This window comes from Rhipicephalus sanguineus, chromosome 4 (genome assembly GCF_013339695.2).
Source record: "Rhipicephalus sanguineus isolate Rsan-2018 chromosome 4, BIME_Rsan_1.4, whole genome shotgun sequence".
Classification (NCBI taxonomy): Eukaryota; Metazoa; Arthropoda; class Arachnida; order Ixodida; family Ixodidae; genus Rhipicephalus; species Rhipicephalus sanguineus.
The window spans coordinates 210,093,409-210,119,678 of NC_051179.1; the positions used below are offsets into that span (position 1 = coordinate 210,093,409).

At 46.9% G+C, this 26,270-nt stretch overlaps 1 protein-coding gene across 1 annotated transcript in view; it reads left to right on the forward strand.

The window, feature by feature from the left end:
- The window catches only part of LOC119392025 (uncharacterized), an 85,818-nt gene that overhangs the window by 25,723 nt on the left and 33,825 nt on the right, over positions 1 to 26,270 (forward strand). The window contains exon 4 of the mRNA XM_049415480.1: positions 719 to 802. Coding sequence (XP_049271437.1) covers positions 719 to 802 — 84 coding nt within the window. The remainder of the gene's footprint in view (positions 1 to 718; positions 803 to 26,270) is intronic.

Below are 26,270 nucleotides of genomic sequence, written 5' to 3' on the forward strand. Positions count from 1 at the left end.
TGGGGAACTTCTGTACTCACCTTGACAGACGCTCTTTCAAAGCTGACGAAAACTGCCATAAGTTATTTCGTCTCGTCTCCTTCATAAATCGATCCGATAGGCTTACCTTTCGAACACTCCGGTGCTAAATGTGCGATGTTTGCCGCATTCACGAGGTTTATACTACACCAGAGTTAGCTCCCTCGGCGTACTCTTCGCAATAGTCTTTTGGTTTTCACACCTAAAACACAACAATATATCGAAGCTTTGTCGATTCTAAAAAAAAATACATGCTTTGCGGTTGTCCTCGGTATTGGTAAACTTCGGCATTAGAATTGTAAAATTCATAGAAAAAACAAATTCAATGTCAAAGCGGGAGCCGGCAGATGGAAACACAAAGTGCACATCGATTAAATGATCAGGAGAAGGTGCCTGAGATAGGTTGGCCGACGTTTCATGTGGGTTAGCTGCTGGCGTCACGTCGTCAACAGCTAACCCACATAACACGTCGGCGAGACTGTCTGAGGCGACTTCTCCTAGTCCTTCATCAACTCCACATAGAAGAAGCAAAGCATACTCGTTTGCTATATGAAGTCCTGGCGCTCGCACGAATTTCGAAGAATCTGTAAGGACAGTGAAGTTAATTGCATCATCGCTTTAGATTATGATTGACCTAGGCATGGAGCGAACAAGAAGGTACTAATATTTGCGAACTTTCAAAACACCATCCACGTTTCAGATCCGAATGATGCGTTCAACCTGACAGTTGCATTTGTAGACTGCAAGCAGTGTAAAGTGCTTCGCCATAGCTACATTGCCAATGGTAAGTGAGCTCAATATTTCATTAGCTGTTCTAAACCTGTTAACAGCAGCAGCGTCGAATGTAGTGCCACGGTATTAGGCACATCACACTACAATAATGGCGTCCCAGGTAACCATTCTTGTTAAATCACGTCAAATGTGTCAATTAGAGCTCACGTAGAGCAGTCTTCGACCTTCTGGTTCTGCCTATTGTTATCTTTTATTTTTTTTTATACGCATACTTTACAACGGATGGACGTTCTTGCAGATGTTTTACCCCGGATTCTTCTGGAGCAGGGATCAGCAACCTGCGGCCGCATGCGGCCCAGGCGGCAGTATTATGCGGCCTCCCTCTCGACGTCAGAACACCCACCCACTTGCCCTTGTCAGTTCCTGCTTGAAAGCCAACATGGCAGTTTTGATTTCAAATGGGTTTAGACAGGAACAAAGAACGATTGCTTCCAGTTGGGATCGTCCCCATCTTCACGCGTAGCCCGATAACGTCTTCACTTTCTTTGCAGGGGTCCAGATAAGGGGGAAGAAAAACATTGTGAAAATACTAGGCCAGGGAAGGACTTTCATCCCAAAATCGCCAAGTTGATGTCAAGGGTTACTCCTCCCCGCCCTCCAACACCCCTCTCCCACCCCCACACAAACACCGACTCAATGGGCGACTGTCCTCGTCGTACGCGAGTGAGAGCGACGGTGAATGAAAGTCGCATTGAAAGTATTTGTTATTTTTGCTTGTAACCTTTGTTTGCAAATTGCAGCCTTGTAACATGCGTGCTCAGAGTAAACATAATTTTTATTCCAGTTTTGTACGTTATTATCATTTCGCCGAATTTTTATCTTTGCTTGCAAAGCCCCGCTATTTGCCGTGTGGCCCCCGCCGTGTAGGCTTTATGAAACTCGGCCCTTCCACTCAAAAGGTTGACGACCCCTGCTCTGGAACAAACCCACTATTAAAAACGCTTCCCTCGCTCGTATTTTGCTCCTGTTCAATGTCACTCAGCCAGCCGCTCTATCCAGATATTGCCACTCCAACTAACCTTAACGCTGACATTAGACACCTGACACTCTCAAAGAAATTTATCATTCGGTAACAAGCGCAACTGCGGCACTCACTCTCAGCCGAATGCGACATCAGTGTACTGTGGCACAAATTTATTCGTATGGTTTTTCGTTGCGACCAAACAGTGGTTAATTAATTTCCATATCAATATATGCGAAGAAGGTTTAAATGGCTGCGGCTGTGTATTCGTACATCGCCTAACTAAATTTAATTTAAGTTGAGTTGGAGAAAGAGAGACAGGATACTCTGCATTAATATTGTGCTTCGGTACTTGTAACTACCGCTTTTGAACAGACAGCAAACACAATTTTTTAGACTAGTATAGTTGTGTCATACAAAGTGTAGACGCATTGTTTACCCGAATTCACTCGAAGGTCGTAACGTGTAGAAAAGTATAAAAGGGAACACTGCCGATTCGACTACAGATTACACTAGTAAAATTGTACATTATGTATTATGTACATTATGGATATTGTACATTATGGACAAATAGGCCTCTGAAGGTTGTCTAATTCGATAGCTGAAAAACGATAAAGAGGTAGAACAAACCCCGAAAAAGTACAACTTCATTTAACTTCCTAGCCTGTCTCAAATAGGCATTGGGATTAGCAATACTACCATGTTACGTACTTCCACATTACTCATCTATTAGCTATCCTGCATTGCGAATGCGAAAACACAGACATTTATGCTAGTAATGTTACCAAAATGGTTTAACTACCTTGCTGTGGTAATCTCTTTCAGGAGAAGGCTGCAGTTATTGGGTGACGGACCAGGCACTTGACCAACCAAATACTTGCTGCCAATTCGTTTATGCCCTCTTGTGTGGCACTAAGAAATACCAAATATACGAAGATGGCTGCTAGAAAAGCGAGTACGTGGTGCAAACACCCCATTTGGAGCTGAAGAACGCCGTTCTAGCTCGATGTATTCAATTAGAGATATGTGAAAAAAAATAAAATGAGAAAGTTTCTTCTGCGCAAGTGCTGATTTGATGAACCTGACAACGATTTTCTGTATTAGATTACATGTATTACCAGGAAGCTCAGTGAAAAGTTGTTTCGATGATACTTCAGGTCACTTAGGTCATTGCGATATTTCGACACCATGGCACAATTGACTACGACGTCATCAATGACAGCATTACCGACTCGTAGTGGCGCCGGGCACTACTTGAGTTCATCCATGTAGGGCCCCGTAGAACATCATACGCGCGCTATAGCGAAATTCTCCAACGTTATTTTGTAGCGTTAACTACGCTGGCCTAGCCGAGCCAGTTTCACGTGGCTCCTCAAGAGCCGTGCTGCGCATGCGCGATGATCAGTGATGTCATACAGCTGGCGCATCGGAGCCGGCACCTCCCGCGCACTCCGCCGCTGCCGCGCGCGACTCGCTACCGCCGGTCTGCGCTTTCCAGAGGAGTGACGTCGTAGCCGAGGTAGACGTACTGGCGCTGGCGCGCGCGCAGCAATTCGCCTTCGCTGTGTAGTCGCCGTCTGACACTGTGCTGGAGCCGCTTGATAGCGCCTCTGACTGGCGTTTGCCAGCGTGGTTTAGCCATGGAGGAGAGCGTAAATGCTACTCAAAGGCGCAGAAGAGCGGAGAAGCTTAACTCATCGAATCCTGAAGTAGTTGCCTGGTAAAATAAATATATATGTGCCACATAATATGTACACCATGTGTGTGTCATTGGAGCAGCAGTAAGCATGATAATCGAGCTAATCCTAGACAATCAGGAAAGCTAAGAACAATCAGCTGAACCTTTGCTAGGGCTACGTTATCCTGGCATAGCCGAGCTAAGCCACTGCAACATTTTTTTCCCTTGCCTTGCGTTTTCCTGTGTGCATCCTTTTGCTCGCTTTCGCGTTTGGCTTGGATCATCAGGACGATGCTTTTCCAGAGGGGGCATTGACACGCATACTTCTCTTTGCTTTCATTGTGACCATGCGTCAATGGCTAAAACTCTTGCAAGGGCTCTTTCTCTCGGCGCAGGCCTCGCCAAAATACACGGAAACCTTCGCGAGTGTTGTGCAATGTTCTGATAAGATTGCGCGCTTGCCACGAGTAATTCAGCTTATTATGGAACTTACATGTGCACCTACGGCGACACTAGAATAGATGATGCTACATGTATAAAAGCCGAGGCGTTTCATTTACCTGAATATTATAGATGACCGTGCTGGCTGCGATTATTTTAGTGCGAGTGTTACTTGCGTATGCTGTGAGTGTTCCTCTTGCTGAGCGAAGTTCATCTAACAAATAAATAGATCTTTAGAGGTTTCGTAGCTTGGTTCTTCAACTTCATGACCCTGTCGCCATTTATAAAATAAAAAATTACACCATTTCCCGCTAAAGGGGACCATGAGGTGATGCTAAGCCAGCGCACTTGCACGATCGCGTTCCATTGGTGTTCATTGGGCATGCTAGCGACCTCGCGTCGTGGAACGCGAAAAGGAACGCTACGCGCGTCTTGTCTTCCCTCTAGCCTGGCCGTTAATTCCCACAGGGCGAGCGGGGAACGCGGTCGAGAGGCGTGCGAGAGGGGGGCAGCGTAGGAGAGGAGAGAGAGAGAGGGGGAGGGGACGCGCATACGCTGGCGCTCATCGCGGCGTTGCGCAGGAGAGAATTTCGGCATGTCTAACCCGCGTTTCAGAGGAAAAGTGGAAAGGAGGAGGGGAGAGGGAAACTTGAGAGAGGGAAATGGGAGAGGGGAATTGGAGAGGAAGAGGTGAGAGGGTGAGTGGAGAGGGGAAAGGGGAAGTGGACAGAAGGAGCGGTGAGGGGGAATGGAGAGGAGGCGTGTGGAGAGGGTATGCGCATGCGAAGTAAGGGTGGTCACGCCACACACCACCGCCACCACCGGTTTGAACTCCGCTATAAGGTGCTTCGCATCTAAAACATGACAGCGCTTTAGCTGTCCAAGATGAAGAAGGGAGCCGACAGATGGTACACGTTATAGGTTTCAAAACAGGAGAAAGTGCCTCAGATTAGGCTGGCCGACGTTTCGATAGGGGACCTATCTTTGTCAAAGGCGCCTTGTCATCCGTGGCGTGTTAGCTTTAAAGGGGTTAGTGATGACGTCATGTCCAGCGGTGGCGCGTCTGTTGCTGTTGGTAATTTCTGCCTGGAAAGAGAGAAACTCGAAAGCAGAGGAGTGTAGCCCTTGCCACATTTCAAGAGAGTTTGCAAACACGTTCGGGTCTGCCATGTCAGAGTTGAAGGAAGCTGCAAAGAAAAAAAAAAAAGAAAAAAAAACGGAAAGGGGGGGGGGTACAACCAAGCGAGAGGACGAGTGCAGCCATCACAAAGAGCTGCAGAAGGTGGTGAGGAAGGAGACTACAGGCGGGGAGAAAAACCGGGCGGCTTACGTTTAAATGTCCGCCAAGGAGCTGCAGAAGGTGGTGGGGAAGGCAGCTACGAAGGAAAAAAAAAGGGTACTCGGGCGGCGTATGTTTAAAATTCCGCCTGCCTACTTTAAGTGATATTGAAAGGGTTGCCTGAAAAGCTCCTGCTTAAAGGGGTCATGAACCACTTTTCCAAGTAATGATCTAATGGCCTCAGTATCGGAGTGTACTGCCTCCCGAATCGATTGCCGCAAAAATTTCTCGAATCCGTCAAGAATCAGCGGAGTTACGAGGGTTTGGCGCCCGCTCCCAGCGCTTTCTCTCTTTTCTCGTGCCGACGAGCGCACTGGAAGCTAGACAGGGAGGGATGGCATGGGGGAAAGAAGTTACGCCAGCGCGCGTCATGAAACGCGATCGTTCTCCCGCTGTGATTCGCTTGCGCGAGTGCGGCTACCGTGTACTGAGGAGTGCGGCGCCGGCAAGTGGCGGCACCCCACGGCAAGAAGCGCATCTGATCCGAACGCCGCTCTCGATTTACGTCGGCTATCGGCCGATAAGCATGCTATGTCTCTTGCGACGTACAGCGGACAGACGCCCCGCCCACCGACGAGAGTGAGAACCGGCCTCTGCTTGAAAAGAGGGTGCCTGGGGAAACGGCGACTTCGCGCTCCGCTTGTGGCCATTACGCGGGGCGCACGACTGTAATATTTGGCAGAGCAGTTCATAGCCGTGTCAGCTTTCCGCAGGATGTGTTTTTTCAATCAGCCCAAGGGGTGCTTCATGACCCCTTTAATGGGTGAAGTAATTGGCTGGCATATGCATGCAGTGTCGTCGGTGGCTTCCACAAATTTGGGCGCCCGTCGACTAAGAGGGAAAAAAAGAAGGGAAAAGAAAAAAAAGGAAAAAGGAAGGAGGGGCGGCCGGGGGGTAACAATCGGAATAAGACTCGTAGAACTTCCTGAGAAGGCGAGGGCTGTGACAATGCTGGGCAGAAGCGGCCTTTGGAGCGCGGAAAGGGGAAAGGAAACCGTGGTTCGGAGTCACTAGAAAATGAAAACATCTTAAGAGTATAATATCTACACGTATGTGCACATTTATACATGCAAGATTAAGAGATATTAAAAAAGAATATTGATAGTGTATTATGGGAGCTGGTCGGGATTTTATTTTGCGAATAGGTTAAGGTTTTTGAAAGCTGAGCGTACTTCATCTCTTAATATTATAGGAACCATGCTATGGCTTTTAATGATTCCAAATTACCACTTGCTAGATTTATTCCTGATGGGTGTAGGGATTGAAATTTGTGTATCAAATAAGATTCCATGTATTTCCTCTCACGTGGTGACCGGAAGTTTGTTTGTAGAATGTAAATTTTGGCTTGATCGAAATTGTGGTCTTGTTGATTGAAGCGGCTGGCTACTGCTTTTGGTAAGTTGTGCTTTGTGTCTGCGCGGTGGCCGTTCAGTCTTACATGAATTGGTTGTCCAGTTTCGCCTATGTACTGTTTTTTTACAGGTGGCACACTCAATGCAGTAGATCAGGTTGTTTGAGGTGCACGTGAAGTTCGATGTTACCTTGTGAAGGTAATCGGATGCTGTGCTTTTTACGATGGTGGCTGGCTGTATATGTTTGCACGTAGGACATCTTGGACGCCCACAGGGTCCAGACGTTGATGTAGTTCTTGTTGCGAGTTTTGCATGCACGAGGATATCTTTAAAACTGGCGTTGCGTCTGTAGGCAACCTTAGGCGGTTCGGGGAAGATTTTTAAAGTTTCTGGTTGGTTGTTAGAATCGGATAGTATTTTGCGAGGATGTTGTTTATGTTCGGAAGTGCGTTGGAAAATTTTGTAGTGAGAAGAGGCGTTGTTGTTGTGGTTTTAGGGCGTGGTTTGAGTGTCTCAGTGCGATCTAGTTTTAGTGCGTCCGTGTAAGCCTTATGAAGGAACGCGTTTGGATGGCTTCTGTTTGCTAGTGTTTCTTTTAGGGTAGTAAGTCTGTTTACGTAATCCTGATCCTCTACGCATATGCGACGTAACCTTGTTGCTTGGCTCCTGAAAATGCCCTGTTTACAATGTTTTGGGTGATGGCTAGTATAATCTAGGTATTGTTGCTTGTCAAATGGTTTTTTATACAGCGTTGTCTTTAATATACCATTCTCAAGATATATGGTTGTGTCAAGAAAGTTGATGCACTCAGCTGAGGTCTCGGACGTGAACTTTATTGTTGGATAAAAGGAGTTTAGGAATGATGTAAATTTAGCTAGATTGTCCCTGCCGTGACCCCATATTATAAGTATGTCATCAATGTAACGAAGGTATGTGTGGGGTCGCACCACCGCTGGACATGACGTCATCACTAACCCCTTTAAGACTAACACGCCAGGGATGACAAGGCGCCTTTGACAAAGATAAGTCCCCTATCGAAACGTCGGCCAGCCTGATCTGAGGCACTTTCTCCTGTTTTGAAACTTATAGCGCTTTAGCTGGTCACTCTTAACGGCAAAAGACACACAGGAAGTTGTGCCGTACGGTAACTTGGCCAGGTATGAAACAAGATGTATTACGTTACGCGCATTCCTGTTCAGCTAGTGAAGAGGCGATAGCACATGGCGGTTTTCCGCTAAGAACAATGCAGTGAGTTCAGAGTACATCTCCATGGCCAATAGTTGCATGTTACGTAATGGCTCCGTTCTCCATGAGCCCGCGACGTAACCATGTATGTACCATGTTGTCGCGACTGGCCATTTCACGAAATGGGTGGAATTGTTACCTCTGCGCTAGCTGACCTCGCAGAAGTTGTGGGACTGATATTTCGAAACCTTCACGAGGTTCGCATTCCCTGCCTAGCTGATGAGGAAGAACGTGACGTACTTCGCCAGCCACGTGTCCACGGATTCCTGTGACGTCCTGGGAATTCGCCACAAGCGCATATCTCTGTATCATCGATAAGCTAAGATTACGGAAAACGTAAATAGAAATTTTAAATGTACGCTTGTTGTGCATACTGATCGTCAGAAAGACTGGGATCTGAAACTGGCCGAAATAGCGTTTGCAACTACAACGACAGTGAACCACTCAACAGGTCCCACTCCTGCTCAATTTAACCTGGACAAGGAACTGTAGTTTCTACAGGACAATACTTTTACATCGGTGAACGCTACTCGAAAATCTTACGCGAAGTTTTCAGGTGACGTTGAGCAGAGGTTGACCAATGCCCTAGAACAGGCAAGTTTTGCAGGCTCCCTGGCTAACAGGTGGGACGGACTGTATAGGCCACCCAGTAGTCTAGGTTTTAGGGGCGAAGCTCCTTAAGGCGGCACCCGTTCGTCCCTCGTAGTTGTCGTAGTCGTAGTGTGTAACCAGTCGTAACGCTAGTACCAGATCTTGACCTCCAAGGTGGTGCCGGTGGGAGGTTTTTCCTCTGCGTTGTTGAACAATAAAAAATTCGCAGCGCGCGCGTTAACTAAAAGCCGAATTCTTCTGTCTCTCATTCCCCATCAGCAGCCATTGGCATGTTCCAGTAGGAAACGTTAGTAGAAGTAGAAGTGTAAGTGTTAGCTAAAAGCCGACTTCTCTCATTCCCATTAGCAGCCATTGTTTACCTCCAAGGTAGTGCCTGGTGAGATTTCTCCTGTGCGTGATTAAACAATAAAAATTTTGTTCAATACGCCGTTGATTGATGAAATAAACCAACGAAAGACGCCAGACGTTTTCTAAAAGCAAAACGAAAGAACATCAGATGTTTCTAAAGCAAAACGAAAAGACGCCAGTTGCTTAACGAAAGACGCCAGATGTTTTCTAAAGCAATGGTTTTCTAAACAATGAAAATTCACAGCGTACATGTAAAATTAAAGTGAGCTGCAAGTCGTCATAACTCATCGAACCTTTAGTACAAACGCGCCCGATCTCACGTCGGTGATGATGTACTGGGCAGAATTCACGGAAGATTCACGGTTTACCGATGAACCTCCGCAGCTTCGCCCACTCACCATTCACTCCGTGGATATGCTGTGATTTTTTTGTGCAAGTTGAAACAATATTTCTTTAATAAAGTGTGTCGCCCTATTCATCTCTGGGATCTGAAACTTTTTTATGCACTTCAAGACACAGTTACCAAGATCCAGAAACTTTCGTCCAGAGATTGGCCTCCCAGTCGCCAACGCCGCCACGCAGGTGGTGCAATCTGCGCCTTCGGTAGCAAAGAGAAGATTACTTACGGAAGTTGGCGTCTTGTGCCTTCCCATATCTCTCTTTATTGCTTTCCGTTTTTCCCCTTCCTCCACTATTGGCGGGAAGGAGCATGCATTCATAACGCCTCCCCCAACATCGGTGCTCTGGCGAAGTTCTCTGGGGATACTCTGGCGAAGCACCAGGAATCCCACCGGCGGTCTTGGGCGTGGCTGACCTGCAGCTGATTCTTCTGAACCATTCTCCAGTCCCCACACCGCCTTTTGGAGGGGGGCGGGGGGCGGAATGTGTGGGCACAACGCGCGCCGCCATTAGTACAGTCTACCGCCATCACGAGATAGCACCGATTTCTGCGCGTTGGCATTGCGCTTATGCCAACGGCGTGGCTTAAAAAGGGCAACCTGCGCGTTGGCTGGGGGGGGGGGGGGGGGGGGGGTAGGGGGCGACGTTCCTTGGCTGCCGTGAATGATAGACGCTGCCGCCCGCGCGTGCCGATTGCTGGTGCCCGAAATGTGCTAGAAATATGCCACAGCGGCGATTCAATATCGAGCTTTTGTATTCCCTCTCCACGGCAGAACCGGAAAAGAGCTAAGTTACCATGGAAGTGCACATCAATAGGCAGGCAGGCAGGGAGGCCGATAGATAGATAGATAGATAGATAGATAGATAGATAGATAGATAGATAGATAGATAGATAGATAGATAGATAGATAGATAGATAGATAGATAGATAGATAGATAGATAGATAGATAGCACGGTGAAGGCACTCGGTGAGCGTCAACCTGGCACGTTTTCATGTGCACTAAAAGACCAAATTTCCCTTTGTTTCACAGACCAGCAATCAGTCAGGGCACTCACAATGATATGTGTGTGCATGCTAAGCACATTACGACAAATGTTTCATTTTCTCTAGTATTAAGCATATAATAATCTCGCGCTACAGAACTGTTATCGCCTTCACTAGGCGCGCCAGGTCGCCAACACTCTCTTAAATAAAAAACAGCAAAAAGCGCGAAATTTTGTTTTTTATGTCTTTCTAGTTGAAAAAGCGTGATTACTCAGTAAGGCCTATCATTAGGCCGCTTAATGTAACATTTGCAGTGCCTTCCAAAAATCTCTAGATCAAACAAAAAGGCGCCAAATACCTGAAACAGACAGAAGATCCCTAGAGATGGCATCTCTGCGACGCAGTGCCGTGACTACGCCAGAGATATTCGCAATGCCCACGAACTATAGGAGGTGCGCTGTGTGATTCAAGATGACGCCCGGAGGATGGTCAACCCGTTCGCTAGCATAGGAATAGATAGGACGTGCGGACTTACGGCCCGCGCAACCTTTACCGAATGAGGTCATGAACTGCACTGAAGTGGATATCAGGCCAAAATACTTGCTCAAACCATGAAAAGAGCGAACTTTTCGCTACCTTGTTATTTACAGCGGTGCGAGATGGCTTCGTTACCTTGCATGAACGATGCTCTAGGAAATTGTGTGTGCGCTACAGAATACGCGTGAACTGAAAAGCACTCCAAGTAAATGTACCGTGCCTGCCTGTCGGATTTGCCGTAGTAATAGGCAGCTAGCGAGTAACGCCATCGTTGCTGCACCGGACCACATGTTTAGCGTGACGATGGCTTCTAAACCAGTTGCTCCGTCATCTTTACTTGTGTGGTGGGAAACGCGGAGCGTACAGTTCACTTGTCTCGGATGTTACAGGTTTGATGAGCACATCGAAACGAACTAACACAGAAGCTTTTCGCAACGTCGAAGAATTTTAGGGGCGAAGCTTCTTCGGGTAAAGCCATGTCCCTCCCTTGTTGAGACACTCTAGTACTGGAAGCACTCGCTGTCACGCTCAGCGCTCGCTTTTGGCGCTTGCTCTGGTTGGCGAAGAAGACCAAGAAGAAGTGATTCGGCTACACGCTCAAGACACCTACCTGGGCAGCAGAAATCAAGATGCTCTGCAGAAGGCGAGAGAAAAGGTGGTGCGGATGTCCCACACAGAATATGCGAACCGTCCCAGAGAGATTCTACTCGTACTCAACAAGCCGTACATGACCGCTGCAAACATCTATGTCATAGACGCATTGGTTAAGGGGGCAGTGGGCACTCTTAGATTGAGCGAGCGAGGAGTAGACGACGAGTCCCAAAAACGGCTGTGGTTACAGTTTGACGTGCCTGCAACGGGAAAGCTCGCTCGCCTTCGTTCGAGACTAATGGTAAACAAGGCGATGCAAAATGGCCACGATGTGCACTCTATGCCGATCCGCTTTCAACCTCGAGCGGCTACGTTAACCTTAGATGGCAAGACGGGCGCTTCGTGCTAACCAAGGCAGTTTGCACAAGTGATTTCAATGTATATATCTTGGAGCCCCGCCACGGTGGTCTAGTGGTTATGGTACTCGACTGCTGACCCGAAGGTCGCGGGATCGAATCCCGGCCGCGGCGGCTGCATTTTCGACGGAGGCGAAAATGTTTGAGGCCCGTGTACTTAGATTTAGGTGCACGTTAAAGAACCCCAGGTGGTCGAAATTTCCGGAGCCCTCCACTACGGCGTCTCTCATAATCATATCGTGGTTTTGGGACGTTAAACCCCAGATATTATTATGTATATATCTTGGAAGATGACTGGTTCATACAACATATGACATCGTGATATGCTTTAAGATGCATATCGTATTATCATAAACAACTGACAACGATCACTGGGACTTGCATTGACCTCGTCTTCTCAAATTTCAGGTTGGATTTTATGCAAGAACCTTTGGCTTTACATTTCACCGATCATAAGGTGGTCATAATGAAAGGAAAACGCCGCGAACATCTCAACACCATATACGCAGTATGAATAATAAACAACATTGTATATATTGTAGACAGGTGTTGTCACGTCTTTGTATGATCGAGTGGGCAATGTACGGGGGGATTCACGGTTAATGATGCCCCGGAGCTTAGCCCACTCGACATCATTCACTTCGTAGATATGCTGTCATATTTGTTTGAACAACGACGCCGTTCTGACTGCAATGGTCAAGTTCATTTGGCAACTCAGCGGCGCGTCTTGTGTACGCGATTGGACATTTCGCTTCCACACGTCGAGCTTGTTGGCAGCGTGCGGCCACAAAAGTTACGCTACATGCATCGCATCAGAAAAATCATGATTTCATTTTCATCACAACACTATTGTACATCAAGTACTGTCAAAGTTACTTACGCTTGTGAAAAGCTTGCCGTACAGATGGTTAACGAGGAAAGCACGTTAAAGAGAATCGCTGCTGCAGCATCTACATCGACGCGGTCGCTATGCGTGCTTTCACAGCCTTCAATGTTCAGTAAAAAAAAAACTCTCTTCGTCATGGTGTACGGTCCCTTTGAACATCCATGTCAAAATCAATCTAAAGAATTTCCTCCCCCGAGAGCTGCCTCGCGTTCTCCGCGTTCTGGGCTCAGAGAACACTTTGCTGGCAGCGTGATTCCACCTGTTAACAAAGTAACAAACTTGCAGTGCAGCACTTTGAAAACAATACACGGGTAAAGGTCGACGTTGACAGCGCGGCCGCCGATCAAATTTCGCCAGCTGGGGCCCACTAACGTGGATATACATATATTCCATCAATCAACCAATCAATCAATCACATTTATTCACCGTCGGAATGCGTCAGCTGAGGACAACATTGAGCCCGCGACGCGGTTGGTACTTGGTAGTAGTTCACAGCAGGCGTGGAGTGAGCGTAGCCCCGAATGGCTGAATGGTCGCTCGCAAGATTCACACAGCTCATGTCTGACAAAATGTAAAGCGTTTCAGTTTTGCGTATCACCTGTTTATTACGAAGGCCCTGATATTATTAAGTTATAGAAGAGGACATCGTGAGCTTACGCAGGACACCGCGTATATAGATATTGGTTTCATAGACTACAAGAACACCGACGGATATTATATACAAGCCAAATGGCGCGACATCCAACACAAAAAGACAGATACTAACATTTCACTAACCTGCATGGACATAAACAACTTCGCGGACCTGAAATGTGCACGCTGTGTGCCATCATTGGCAGCACGACTTGCCCAGCGTGCTTCACCACGTATTTTCACGAAAACTTCGTGTCTCGAAAGCAAGAATCAAATTTATGTTGTCACGAGCGGCCCGGTTTGTTCACGGATTCACGAAAAATGCAAAGTCGTAGCATATCTTTCCAACCAACGCGTTGACAATCGGGCTAGCACAGCCGAACTAGGCAGCGGCCGCCGGTTTTTCGTCTGCTAACCCTCCTCCTGACATCCGCTTGGTGGCGTGACAGTCTAAGGGCATTGCCAAAACAGCGCGGCGTCGCGACGTGTCGAGACCAGCTCCAGACTCCAAGGGTGCGGCGAAACGTAAAAGCAGTACGACACGCTCATTCATGCATATTTGTATATTTCCTAGATCGGTAGTTCCTAGATCGGCGAACTCCCCCGGAGCGACAGAACCGCCAAGACGCCGCACGAACACAGGTGCGAAGACTGACCCTAGCGAGGAGGACGGTTAGTTCCCTAGACAGCGGTTTGCACACGGAACGTATCTCTGCACACGGCCTTCATCTCCCGTGCGGTTCATACCTTTGCAGACTAACTGGTTTGCACACGGCTCGCATTCATCTGCGTTTGCTCCTCGACGGTCTATCCGTTTATCGCGCTCGCCTATTGGGCTCCGTTACTGCTCTTTCGGGTAATATTGCCTTAGAGTGCAGCTATGCACATGTAGGCTCAGCTATGCACAATATTGTTGTGCTTGGACATAAAATGGCGTTCAAATGGCAATAAGAAATAAATAGTTCCAGAAGTGCGGACAGCTGGGCTTGTTGGTTGTACGTTATTAGAAAAAAAGTCACAGTTCCACCGCAAGGGCGAAGCAATGAATGCTATAGCAAGAAATTGTAGTGTTACACGAAGGGAGGCTGGCAGCTAACTGTTTTGTATCTGATCTCGCGCAACTACAAAACGTTGGTGTAAGAGAATACGGCCGCTCCAGGGAGAGATGCTCTCCGCATAGTCCCTTCTCTTTGAGAGCGCAGCACGTAGAATGGTATACGAGCCGCCCGCTGTGGTGGCTTTCGAGTTAGCGCGCGCGCCAGCGATCGCAACCGCCCCTTTAGATTCAAAGTTCAAACTGGCTGCTCGCACGACAACCCCTTCCCCCGCCCCCCACCTCATGTCTTTTTATAGTCGTTAAAGACGGGCGGGGCGTTTCTTGTCTGCTTCGACGGCATGCCTTCCGAGCGGGGGGATGTTACCGCATGCTCCCTCCGAGCGACGGAAATGGGCCGGCTCGTTTGATCTCTGCTTCGGCCGCGTTCCCCCGCTCGCGCGCTTTTACCCGCGGTAGAACATACAATGCGCGGGAGGATCTTATCAATTTGGACTTCATACCGGAAGGACATGAGGGCGATGGCAACGGCGGCGGCTAAGGCTCGTCGTGACTGTCCGTATAATTGCTATCGCAATAAAACAGCGCGAAAACCACAGGACGCACTGGAAGGGAACGCACACAGCGCTGAACTCTCGACAAATTTATTGTAAAAAATTAAGTGCATCGCATATAAATACTCATGACTACCACACGCATAATACTGCGTCACTGGACATATCGCAGATAGGCCACTCACACCACAACCGAGACAGATTACCACAAACGCCTCCGTAGATACGCCATTTCTTTAGGGCAATAATGCGATTGACGGGGTGCTGACACAGATTTCACCCAAATGCGCAATCTTATACGCTTCAACAACTGCACGTGCAGAGTCAGCGCACACAGTCAGCGCTGTGTGCGTTCCCTTCCTGTGTGTCCTTTGGCTTTCGCGCTGTCTTTTTCTATTAGATTCCTATTCTTTTACTTGGAGGTTCGGCGTCGTGTTTGTAGTTACCATAAAATGATTATGTAACCACGTGGCAACAATTGCCTGTATTTTGGTGGAATTTTTCTGCTCATTGGCGCGTGGGTACCTCGTTGGAAAAGCTAATATCATAATCGCATATCTTATATAACGACAAAAGTACTTAAAACGCAATGATGCACTTTATTTATTCGACTTGCCACAAGAAAATCGTGCAGTCTATTAGCAAAGCAGTAAGTTAGGCGCAACAGCCATCTTCTGTTGTTCGCTTTTGCGCATTGCCTTAGCGTTCAGCCCATGCCTCCTCCAGTTAAGGTGTCGATCCCAGTTGCATCAATTCTAGCTTATTCATTGGCAGCACTTGCAGGCACTGATCTTCCTTGTTCGAAAGGGCCCGCAGCCTGAGTAACCACGACTCCTGTGAAGAAACGAGGTAAATCAGAAATAACCTATATAACCTCATTACAAGCATTCCCACCAATACATTTAGCACTGTTTGGTACAATGAAATGAGGTCTAATTGGTAATGCAAGTGTAGTCGCATCTTGTCAAAACAATATTGAAATTCGTGAAATTAACTAACTTTTATATATTGTTTCTAATTCAACCTTTACATTATTTATAAATTAAAAACAGCATCGATTCGTGCTAAGAAGAACCAATTAGAGCCCCGCAAGTTTCCCAAATGTGAAGCTTCATGTTGGATGTCTTCTTTTTATAAAACGTAAGCGTTCACACATCGATAACGTTGCGACATAATATTGAGTCGTTTTGAACAGTTCTTTTCTCACCTAAAGATAAACGATGGAATGTATTCCAACTGATATTTGAGACATCGGCTTGAAGTTGTGGATTACCAATCTCAGAAAGAAAGACAGGATTGCGTTGTCACGACAGAGCCGTTGGAATAAGAGTATTTCACCTTCCCGTATGCAAGATTCCTCGCTATGTTTGAATGACGTCTCGCTGTTGAACATTACTTGTATGCAAAAGAGCAACGTTTAAGAGTTATTCGTAAAAGTTAGTTGGGTTAAATCGACTTCATGGTTTAAATTTGCGCAAGTCCTTCGTGGCTTTCTGATTGTAAGCAATTATATCTGTGGTAAGCTATAAATTGTTTGAACTCACCGTAAGCGAACACAAGAGAGACCAGAATAAATGCTGCCGCACGTCCTGCCATGGCACCCATGAAAATATGCGCTGATTTTTCTGTTCTGTTATTGCAAAGGAAACCAGAATCACGCGGAGAAGAAATCTTATGTAGATTCAGTGACACGCTTTTCAACAAGTCAGCCTGTTTTTTATCAGACAAGATGACCGCATTTCTGAGTCCGAATCAACTGAGTGCCCCTCCACTAGCATGTGCTGATGGAAATAACTAACAATTGGGCGCTGATAGCAACCACTGTGCTCCAACTATTGGCCGATATACGCAATGGCGTGCTTCTATTTGTGCTTTCGGTTAGAGTTATTATATTTTGCCAGTGCGACATCTATGACGGAGCCTTTCATGATTCCCGGCAGCGCGGGTACTCATCTCCTTGGACACTTTATCCTGTGCCACCAAATATTCTACTGCGCTGTAGTGGACAGAAAGTCGTTAAGTTCTCTCGAGCTCTAAAGGGAACTGATCGCAACATATTGCTCATCCTAATGTACCGAAATCTCAGCATGTATAGGACAACAGCTTAAGCTACTGAATGAATATACAGCTGCCGTTGCGCCAGCTGCGGGAACCATGACGCAAGACATCAGTACTTTAGAAAAGTGCCATGGTATGACTCTGTAATTTTACCTCTTTGGAATAATGCCTACAGCTTCAGAACCTACAGACATTTGTCACGTATAGACACAAATGTGTTATTGCATATATAAGTTCCTTCGTGCAGCCCTTCATTTCCCTGCAATATGGGACAGTGAAACTGAAGCTTGTAACCTCTCTATCGTCGTTGCGTGGATTACAGTGCGAGATTACATACACATTCTTTATTGACTGGCTAGAGACAGTCATAAGCCTGGATAACTCAAATACTTAAAGGAATATAGCCAGGATATTCAACCGTAGTTCGCTTTAATTCCAAGCAGCAACGACTACGTGCAAAATTGCAGGCTGTGCTAAGGGAAAATAGAAAGGATGGGCCTTGCTGGAAAGAGTCAGCTGAACGGGTACTTACGAACTCTCCCGTTGGTTTGGACAGTGGAAATAAGATGCCACTTCCAACCTATTTATACACGAGTTCTGTTATTCTCTCAAAGGAAATGGTAATTGTGCGGAAACGTCCACAGCACAATTACAATTTCCACAAATTACAATACAAGTTATTTAAATGTAATCGACGTTTGGTATGAACATAGACAAGAAACCAGGCATGCTTTGGCTGTCATGGCGAATGCCGAGTCTGTCAGCGACGTCCCTTGCATGTTAGAAACTACTTTTCTTTGCGAAGCATTACTAGGACAGAAAAGGGGTATAATGGCGACAATGCAGGATTTCCTGTCAGGTTATTTACGAACAAATGCTGCGATTTCGGTCAAAATTGACAGAATAATCTGTTTGACATGATTACGCGAATGACATGTTTACGCTTTATCAAGTTTTCCAATTCGAAATCAGAAACATGGCCGCAGGCTAATTTAGCATGACATCCTATTGATACATACATTTCCACGAAAAACGTTGTTATCCTCTTATCCAAGTGCTAAGTGGTCTCAGTAAAAAAGGAGCAAGTCCTTTGGTGTTCAAGCAACAGCTAAAGAACACTTTTCATGCCTAAATTGCAAGCTCCGGAAACAACACCATAATTTTAAGCGAACTGTAATGCGAAGAGACATCGGCGTCCGCATGGTTCTCCATTAGGGGAGGAGGGTTTAACTTTCAGCGCAGCCCCCCCCTTGCCCCTCCCCTCCTTGACCGAGTAAAAAAGGAAGAACAAGCTTCCCAATGAATACAAACATGAAGATGAAGCAATAGCGGCTTCTCAAAGCGTGCATATACATATGTATATATATATATATATATATATATATATATATATATATATATATATATATATATATATATATATATATATATATATATGCGCTCGAATAGCAATACGCTAACAGTTATATGCTTAACAGGTGCTCGCGCAGGCACCTTGACGTCTGCGCGACATGCGTCTACGCAGGTTAACGAAATAATATACACCACTTAACACCAAGTGCAAACAACTTCTTGTGTTTGATCATGTTGCACAGTGCCTTAAGCAAATCGGGGTTTTCCTGCGCCTCGAAAACTTCATAGCCTGTGGAAGCAAACTTCTCTCGGCTCCAGTAAAACAGGCGGGTTCCAGATTATGAAGTTTCTGAGGATAACGTGACCCCAGCAAGCACAGTACAGGGTTGATTGACGAAACATGAGAGGCGGTATTGCCGTGCAGTGGGCGCAGTCAGGCTGTCGATGATGACGACTTAGTTGGTCACCGCGGAGCCGAGCCGTGTGACTGATGTGACCAGAAGGATAAGAATGGGGTGTAGCGCACTTGGCAGACGTTCTCAAGTCACGAATAGTAGTTTGCCCCTATCCCTCAGTGGCGGTACTTACCTATGGAGCAGAAACCGGGATACTTAGGAATAGGTTCAGCTGAAATTGAGGACGACGCAGCGAGCGATCTAAGGAAAATGATAGGTGCAACCTTAAGGGACAAGAACATATCAGGGTCGATGAGGGAAGAAACGGGTTTTAAGGACATCTTAGCTGAAATGCAGAAGAAATGGGCATGGGCAGCGCAGTAAGCGTGTAGGCAAGATAACCGCTGGTCATGAATATTAACAGGCTGGATTCCAAGAAAAGGCAAGCGTGCGAGAGGGAGGCACAAAGTTAGTTGGGACAGATGGGATAGACCTTTATTTTCCTCTGACATAAAATTATATTTGCCTTTGGTGTTCCTTGAAGCACCTGCTGTACACCTCACCATCTTTTTCTTAGGCGTTTCTTTTGTTATTGTTGCACTGACGCCAATCTTAAAGGGGTATTGACAGAAAATTTCGCGGCCAAGATAGCCAGCGGAATGGATTCCCATGAATATGCGTATATCGTCTGCAAAATATTAACAGCAATTATCGCTTGGAATGTGTTTTACATGAATTTTGAAGTTTGCGTGTACGATCGAGCACCGCCCTCTCAAGAGTGACCCACGGTGACTCCCCTACTTCCCTCACGTCACCACGCTGCAGTGAATACAACAAGTTATGATGACGTCATAGCCGCCATTCTTCCTTTTGCCGCGTTTGTTCCATTAGACTATTACGCGGCGGCTGCTCGCGAGTCCGTGGCCACGGCGCACGCGTTGAAAATTTTGTGTTTGGCGACACTGCTGTCCCGTTTCCTCTTTGAACGGACTTCTTGATGCGTACCGTGTGGAAGTGCGTCACAGTTCTGTGTGCTGACGTTGTCTAGCACTGCACACGCTAGGTGGTGACAGTTGTACCCGGCAGCTTGTCGTTTTTGGAGCTGTCTCCGACCGAAACTGAGACTGGTCGCTAATAAGGAGCCTGTAATTGATCATCTGTCGCGTGCGGCAGCAAACGATGTTCCGTGTTACGACTAAGAGGCCCCAAGTAACACATTGCAACAAAAAAACGCGAGTCCAAAATTTTTGCGTCAGTGCCACTTTAAAAAGCAGCAAATCACCCCTATAAAGTCCATGTTTGAGCGATTTCGTGCGAGAATCGACAGCATACTACCTTCATTAAAGGGCCCCTCACCAGGTTTGACCATTTTGAGCTGACGGGCGAAATGCATACGCTGGGCGTCAACGATCACATCTGCCAAAATTTGCAACGCTACGCGCCGCGGAAATGGGTCAAATTTCAATGTGAACGCTGCTTGCCCTTCTTCTCGCGGGCGCTCGCCCAGAGAATGAGGGGATGACGCACACAATGGAATGGCCCTACGTAGATGGTAGTGCTGTGATGTCGGTCCTCTACGTAGAAGACCGCGCTCTGACGTCGCCAACAGTACTACGTGAGACTGCGATAATTATTTTACACGACATGTATAGTTAGTGCAATTTGTTACTTGAGTAGATGAATAAAACTTCAGAGAAATAATGACACACACAACGAGAACGTGTGCGTCTTTATCATTTTTTCCCGTGAATTTCAGCGAGATGCGGGGCTAATGTGCCTCCGTTTCGCATGCGTTCGTGTCCCCGCGGTTAACGCATCGAGAATACGCCAGCCCTGGAAGCAAAAGTAATGTTCTGGCGCGTTCTAACACTCATTAGGCTCGTTTATTCTCCCGCGTCTACCTAAATGTTCATGCGGCACTGGCTCGATGCCACTAGTTTTGTGCCCGTACAAATGTCGCAAATTTCATGCCTGTCCCGCAGAAACAGCCAGTACACCTAAGGAGGTTTAAAAAAATCTTGCAGTGGAAGCTCTCGCAACGCCTTGCCAGCCAAAGTGATGCCAGCTTTCGCCCACCAAAGAGCTCGGAAATACGCTCTTTTCTGGTGGTGCCTACGTAGAGATAAAATGGCTTTGGTCTGTTAGTGTAAAGACTACGTTAATTATAAAATAATAGATCGTTGTCGCCGACTAAAGTAGCCCATAGAGAGGAGTATTCGCGACTTAATCTCCAATAAAATTAGCCATGAACTCGAGGCTTACTAATTGGAGCGGTATCTGACTCGTAAAGTGTACATATTGAACTCGTCTGGCGTGCGAGGAAAACGCGCCGTTTCCATTCGCGCAACGCCGAACGCCGATGGTTTATCGTGCCACCTACTAAGATAGCGGCCGCATTCGCCATCTTTCGATGGGCACGGCTTCACTATTGAGCAATAAGTGCCACTCCAGCAATTTTTTAAGTCTCCTTGAGTTCAGCACAGAGAACGCCGACACAACGCCCACGGCCGCCATGTAAAAAAAAACAAAAAAAGAGGTCGTGGCCGTGCAACGCCACTCGCGTGCTCGGGCTGGCTCTGGCACGTCATGCGCACTTGACCATGCACGCGCATCACGTGTTCATCCGTATGTGTCAGGTGAAGAGGGTAGGGAAGGGATTTGGCTTGTGAAAGATACACGGGGCGAATGCCAAGGGCTTGAAGCACGCCTCCTCAAATCATGCTTTCACGCCGCTATGAATTATTGTTTTTCTCAGCTCGTAATGCACCGATTTGAAACCTTCTTGCGGCATAATGCTCTTCATTCGGCAAACAACAACTTGCAACGTCTAACTAAAACTTGCTACCTGACTTGGCGAGGGGCCCTTTAAAGCGAGGGTCGGTAATTGGGCGAGCTGGTAAATGATTGCTGGTGAAAAATCCAGCAAGAAATAACGGCCTTCATTAGGCCACATTTCAGCCATGACTCTGCCCGTACACACAGATTTCCAGTGTCCTTTGTGTCAGCGTCCATACTGTGTGTCTGCCACTGATGATAACATCATCGCAAAAAACTCACAGGGTCCCTTATGCGCTCACCTAAGACGACTAGAAGGCGAAAGTCGTATTCTTTTTCTTCTCAGTCGAAGTACTGACCCCGTCCCGCCTTCCGATAGCTTTCTGCACCTAACGTGGTTTTCCAGTGCCTCCAGGATCAGAGGAGTCTCACCTGGTTTTCACTGCCTCCGTGACCAGCCCAGCTATGACGACGTCACGATGTCATGTGATGACGTCATAATGCGACGATATGTCACGTGACGTCACTGTTACTTCATAATCACGTCATAATGACGTCAAATATTTTCTCAATTTGAGACTTCACGATGACGTCATAAGGTGACGTCATCAAGGGATGATCTTTGGCACCACTAGTGTTGACGCCGCCTACGGGTGGCACCGACGCGGGAAGCCGGTCCACTTTCGCGTTTGATCCGGCATATAACGCGTCCGCCTAAGAACGTGAATGACTTTCATGCGCGGCGTCATAATCAAAGTCTCCCCGTTTGTTCTGTTGAAGCACGAAATCAGCTCTGTAGGTTTCTAAGTTGACTACAGCTATCGGATCTAGATCACGTGCTGAGACGTCTCTACCGGGCTTCAAGTAAGGAAGCCTCCGACTATTGAATAGAAGCTGGGTACTTCTTTTTCTTTCAAGAGCGTAGCGTCTAGTGCAAAGTGTTGATGGATGAGGCCGCCCGCAGCAGAACAGATTTTCTTGTTCCCTTCCTTACAATTGATGTGAATTCAATGGGACGAAACTCTGGCTGTGCAATGCGCCTGCCACTTTTGACACATATTTACTGAAATACAAACACCTGTACTGTCTGAATGACATTGGGATTTTTCACGCGATTTGTGACACACCTCATTCAAAATCAAAGTATTGAAGTGAGTTACCTGAGTTTGCGTACTCTACAAAGAAATAAATAATACAGTTTCGACGACCTAAAACTCCACAATGTGATTACAACGTCTTCTGCCGTCCTCTGGAATTCACCGAACCTTCGTACCGTCGCTGTGTTTTCTTCACCGCAGACATAGGACAAACCAGATGCTCCGTCGGTCACTTGCATTTTCGTCGTTTGATCCGCAGTTTGCCTCCATCAAAAACCTCTGACATACTTTCGCAGTAACCGCGACCTTTCGGCACAGGCGATGCATTCAACACACTCCGCTGCATCTCCATGTCATATCTGATATTCTGTGCCATTTGGTGAAATTGTTTGACCAGGTGGCAGAGGCGAAAGTTTAAACGCGCTCTAACGAAGTCAGGCTAGGCGTTGTCCGCGGCCAGTGTAAATTTGGGTGTGGTGTGTACTACGGCGATTGAAGGAAACGCGAATAGCGGGGCATCTACAGTCTCTGCTGTTTTGCATTTCATTTGAAGCGGTTTCAGCCTGGATGGTAATAAAAAGCCAATAGAGTCATCCATGATGTCATCAAGAAGCTCTCTAGCATCTGTTTAGTGCCGCCAAAGTCAGAACGCGATCAAAACAGCGTGTCGCGCTGTTCGCGTTTCTTTCAATCCCTCCTGTGCGTCCGTCCTTGCGCAAGCAGGGGGCTCGACAATGTAGAAGCTAGCTGTGCGCACACTGAAAACTGTGTTTAGCTATAGAGAACTTCTGTCTTCACCTTGACAGACGCTGTCTCAAAGATGAAAAATAGTGCCTTGAGTTATTTGGTCTCGTCTTTTTCATAGATCGATCCGATCGGTACACCTTTCGAACACCTCGGCGCTAAATGCGCAACGTTGGCCGCATTTACGAGGTTTAAACTAAATCGGAATTCGCCCTGGGGCGTACACTTCGCAATAGTGTTTTGGCTTGAACACTTAAAACACCTTAATTTAGCGTAGCTTTGTCGCTCCTAAAAAAATGCATGCTTCCCGGTTTTCCTCGGTCTCACTAAACTTCGGCAATAAAATTGTAAAATCCATAGAGCAAGCGAATCCAGTGTCAAGGCGGGAGCCGACGGATGGAAACACAAAGTGCGAAGCGATTGAACGAACAGAAGACGCCTCAGACAGTTTTTCCGACGTATCATGTCGGTTAGCTGTTGGCGTCACGACGTCAACGGCTAACTCACGTAACACGTTGGCCACCCTGTCTCAGGCGACCTCTCCTAATCTTTAATCTATCTGCACTAGAGCACTGCACGGGCTCGGACCTACCCGAAAACCCGGGTAAAGTAGCTTTCACGGAGGGCCGGGGCGGGCTCGGGCCTGAAGCTCCGGGCGTAGGGCCGGGCCCGGGTTTGAGGTGGCGGGCTCGGGTCGGGCCGGGCTTGGACTTTGTTCGGTTCTTAAATGGACACTGTAGTGAAGCACTGAATCGTTTTAGACTGATATAGTGTACTCTAAGAACTCGAATGCCATTCATTTCGCCGGCAAAAACTATTATCAGACGAGAAAATGAAGGTCGAAATTCCATTTTTTTTTTAATTTCGCGCCGAAACTGTGCGCATGACGTCACGGATTTGAAATTATATGTGTCGTATTTGGGGGATATTGTCTCTACGAAATTTCTGACACTGGGTATCTTAAAGTCAATGGTCCCCTCAGAGGTCAATGTACTTCATTTCATGTGATTAGGAACTACGTAGGCCTCATAAGACGCCGTCAGAATCTAAGATGTCACGGTGTGTGCTGCGCGAATTTCGAGGGGGCGACGCCACCCGCATTTATCTTCTTGCGCGTTTTCTCGCTTACCAAAAGTCTTGTCTCGGCGAGCGTGGTGGTTTAGCAAATGCAAAATAGTAATTTACTGATAATTGAAACATTGGGTTTCTATCTAGTGCCCCTTGTTCCACATACGTTGTGCATACATGTATGTTTCACATTTTCTCTAAAAAGCAGTTTTTTATGCGGGGCAAGCTCTTGGGAGAAATTTTATTACGGAAAAGTACTGAACTCGTTTTGCTCCTTGCATATGGGGCTACTTCATTTATCTTAAACGGCTGAGCTAAAAGTAGGTATACCAGGTGCTTATATACAGTAAAACCTCGGTGATACGAATCTCGCGGGGTGACGAGAAATATTCGTATCATTCGAAATTCGTATCACCAGAAAACATGGGAAATTAGTATGCGACAAAAGAAAGTTGGCATACGTTTTGATTCAATGATTCTCACGGCCGCAGCGACGTCATGAACAGCTCTGAATGATCGCCAGTAAAGTTTTTAGACGTCAACGATCATACTTGTACTCGTAAATATACGGTGCATGCTCCCGTGTGTATAATTAATGAACCAGGTGTGTTGTGACCCGTGACCGCTAGTGGCCCCTTCCTAATCTTACTACGTTTTTCTGCATGACACTAGAACATTGCGGCGAAACTGACTTGAGAAGCGCTTTGCACGCGATATATGGAGAAAAGAAAATTTTAGAATCGCTGTCCTTTCATGCTGTTATTTTCTTATAGCGGCGGTGTTGGGGGTGCTTTCCAGGAGATTTACGGCCATGCCCGCACAATCTGGAGGTTTGCTCAAAATTCGGTAGTCGCTCGTGCAATTTGGAAAGGTGGCAGGTATGCCAACTCTCCGGTGTGCCAACTCTCCGGCAGGTGTGCCAATTCTCGGCGTATGTTGCGAGGCCTAGCTCCTTCGCCAAGACCGTCCGCTTCGTCTTTTGGGGTCTTCATCCACCTTTCATGGCGCTTCATTACGGACCCGCAGCCCAAGTTTGTCTTGTTTCATAGGACGTCTGATTGCGTGGACATGGCTTGCATCGACGTGGCAGGCACGTGTTAACACAGTACAAAGACGCTGCTGCCTCGAGCACAGGAGCACGCGTCAACGCGTCGAGGAAAAAGAAAACGCGACGTCAACGTCACCTGTAACATAAACGCGAAGGCGCATAAAGGCCTCCAAGATTCCCGCGCACTATGCCAGAGGCAATGACGCACCGCTGGTGGTCGCGCAGCGCGCGTGCCCGCGCCCGCGCGTGACTGCCGCGCCTTCCCCAACAGCGCGGGCAGCACCTGTTCGTATCTGTGCGCTAGCGTACGTTCGTATCAAACGTAACGGGGTGAAAATCGGTTCGCAACAACCGTACTCCAATACATTGCAGGCTAATGGTCGTTGGCCAGGACCACAGAAAAATTCGTATCACCCCGAAATTTGTACGAGCCGTGATCGTATCACCGAGGTTTTACTGTAGTTAACATGTCGTTATTCTGTGTTTTATTTGCACTCGTTATCATTTTATTGCGATACCAAATATATGGACACTCTTGGTTGATTTTTCCGTCGCCGTATGACGACGCCGTCATATCCCGGATATGTATATGTATGTATGTATGTATATATATATATATATATATATATATACATATATATATATACATATATATATATATATATATATATATATATATATATATATATATATATATATATATATATATATATATATATAAGCACAAAGAAACATAAAGCGAAGAAAATATTTCTGATGTGCCCTACCGCGGATTCGAACCAGCCACCCCTCGCTCCCCAGCTCGCTGCGTTCAACAACTCTGCCACACGCCATGTATGCACCGGTGAATTAACGGCGAGCTATTTATATACACCATGTACCGCTGGCGG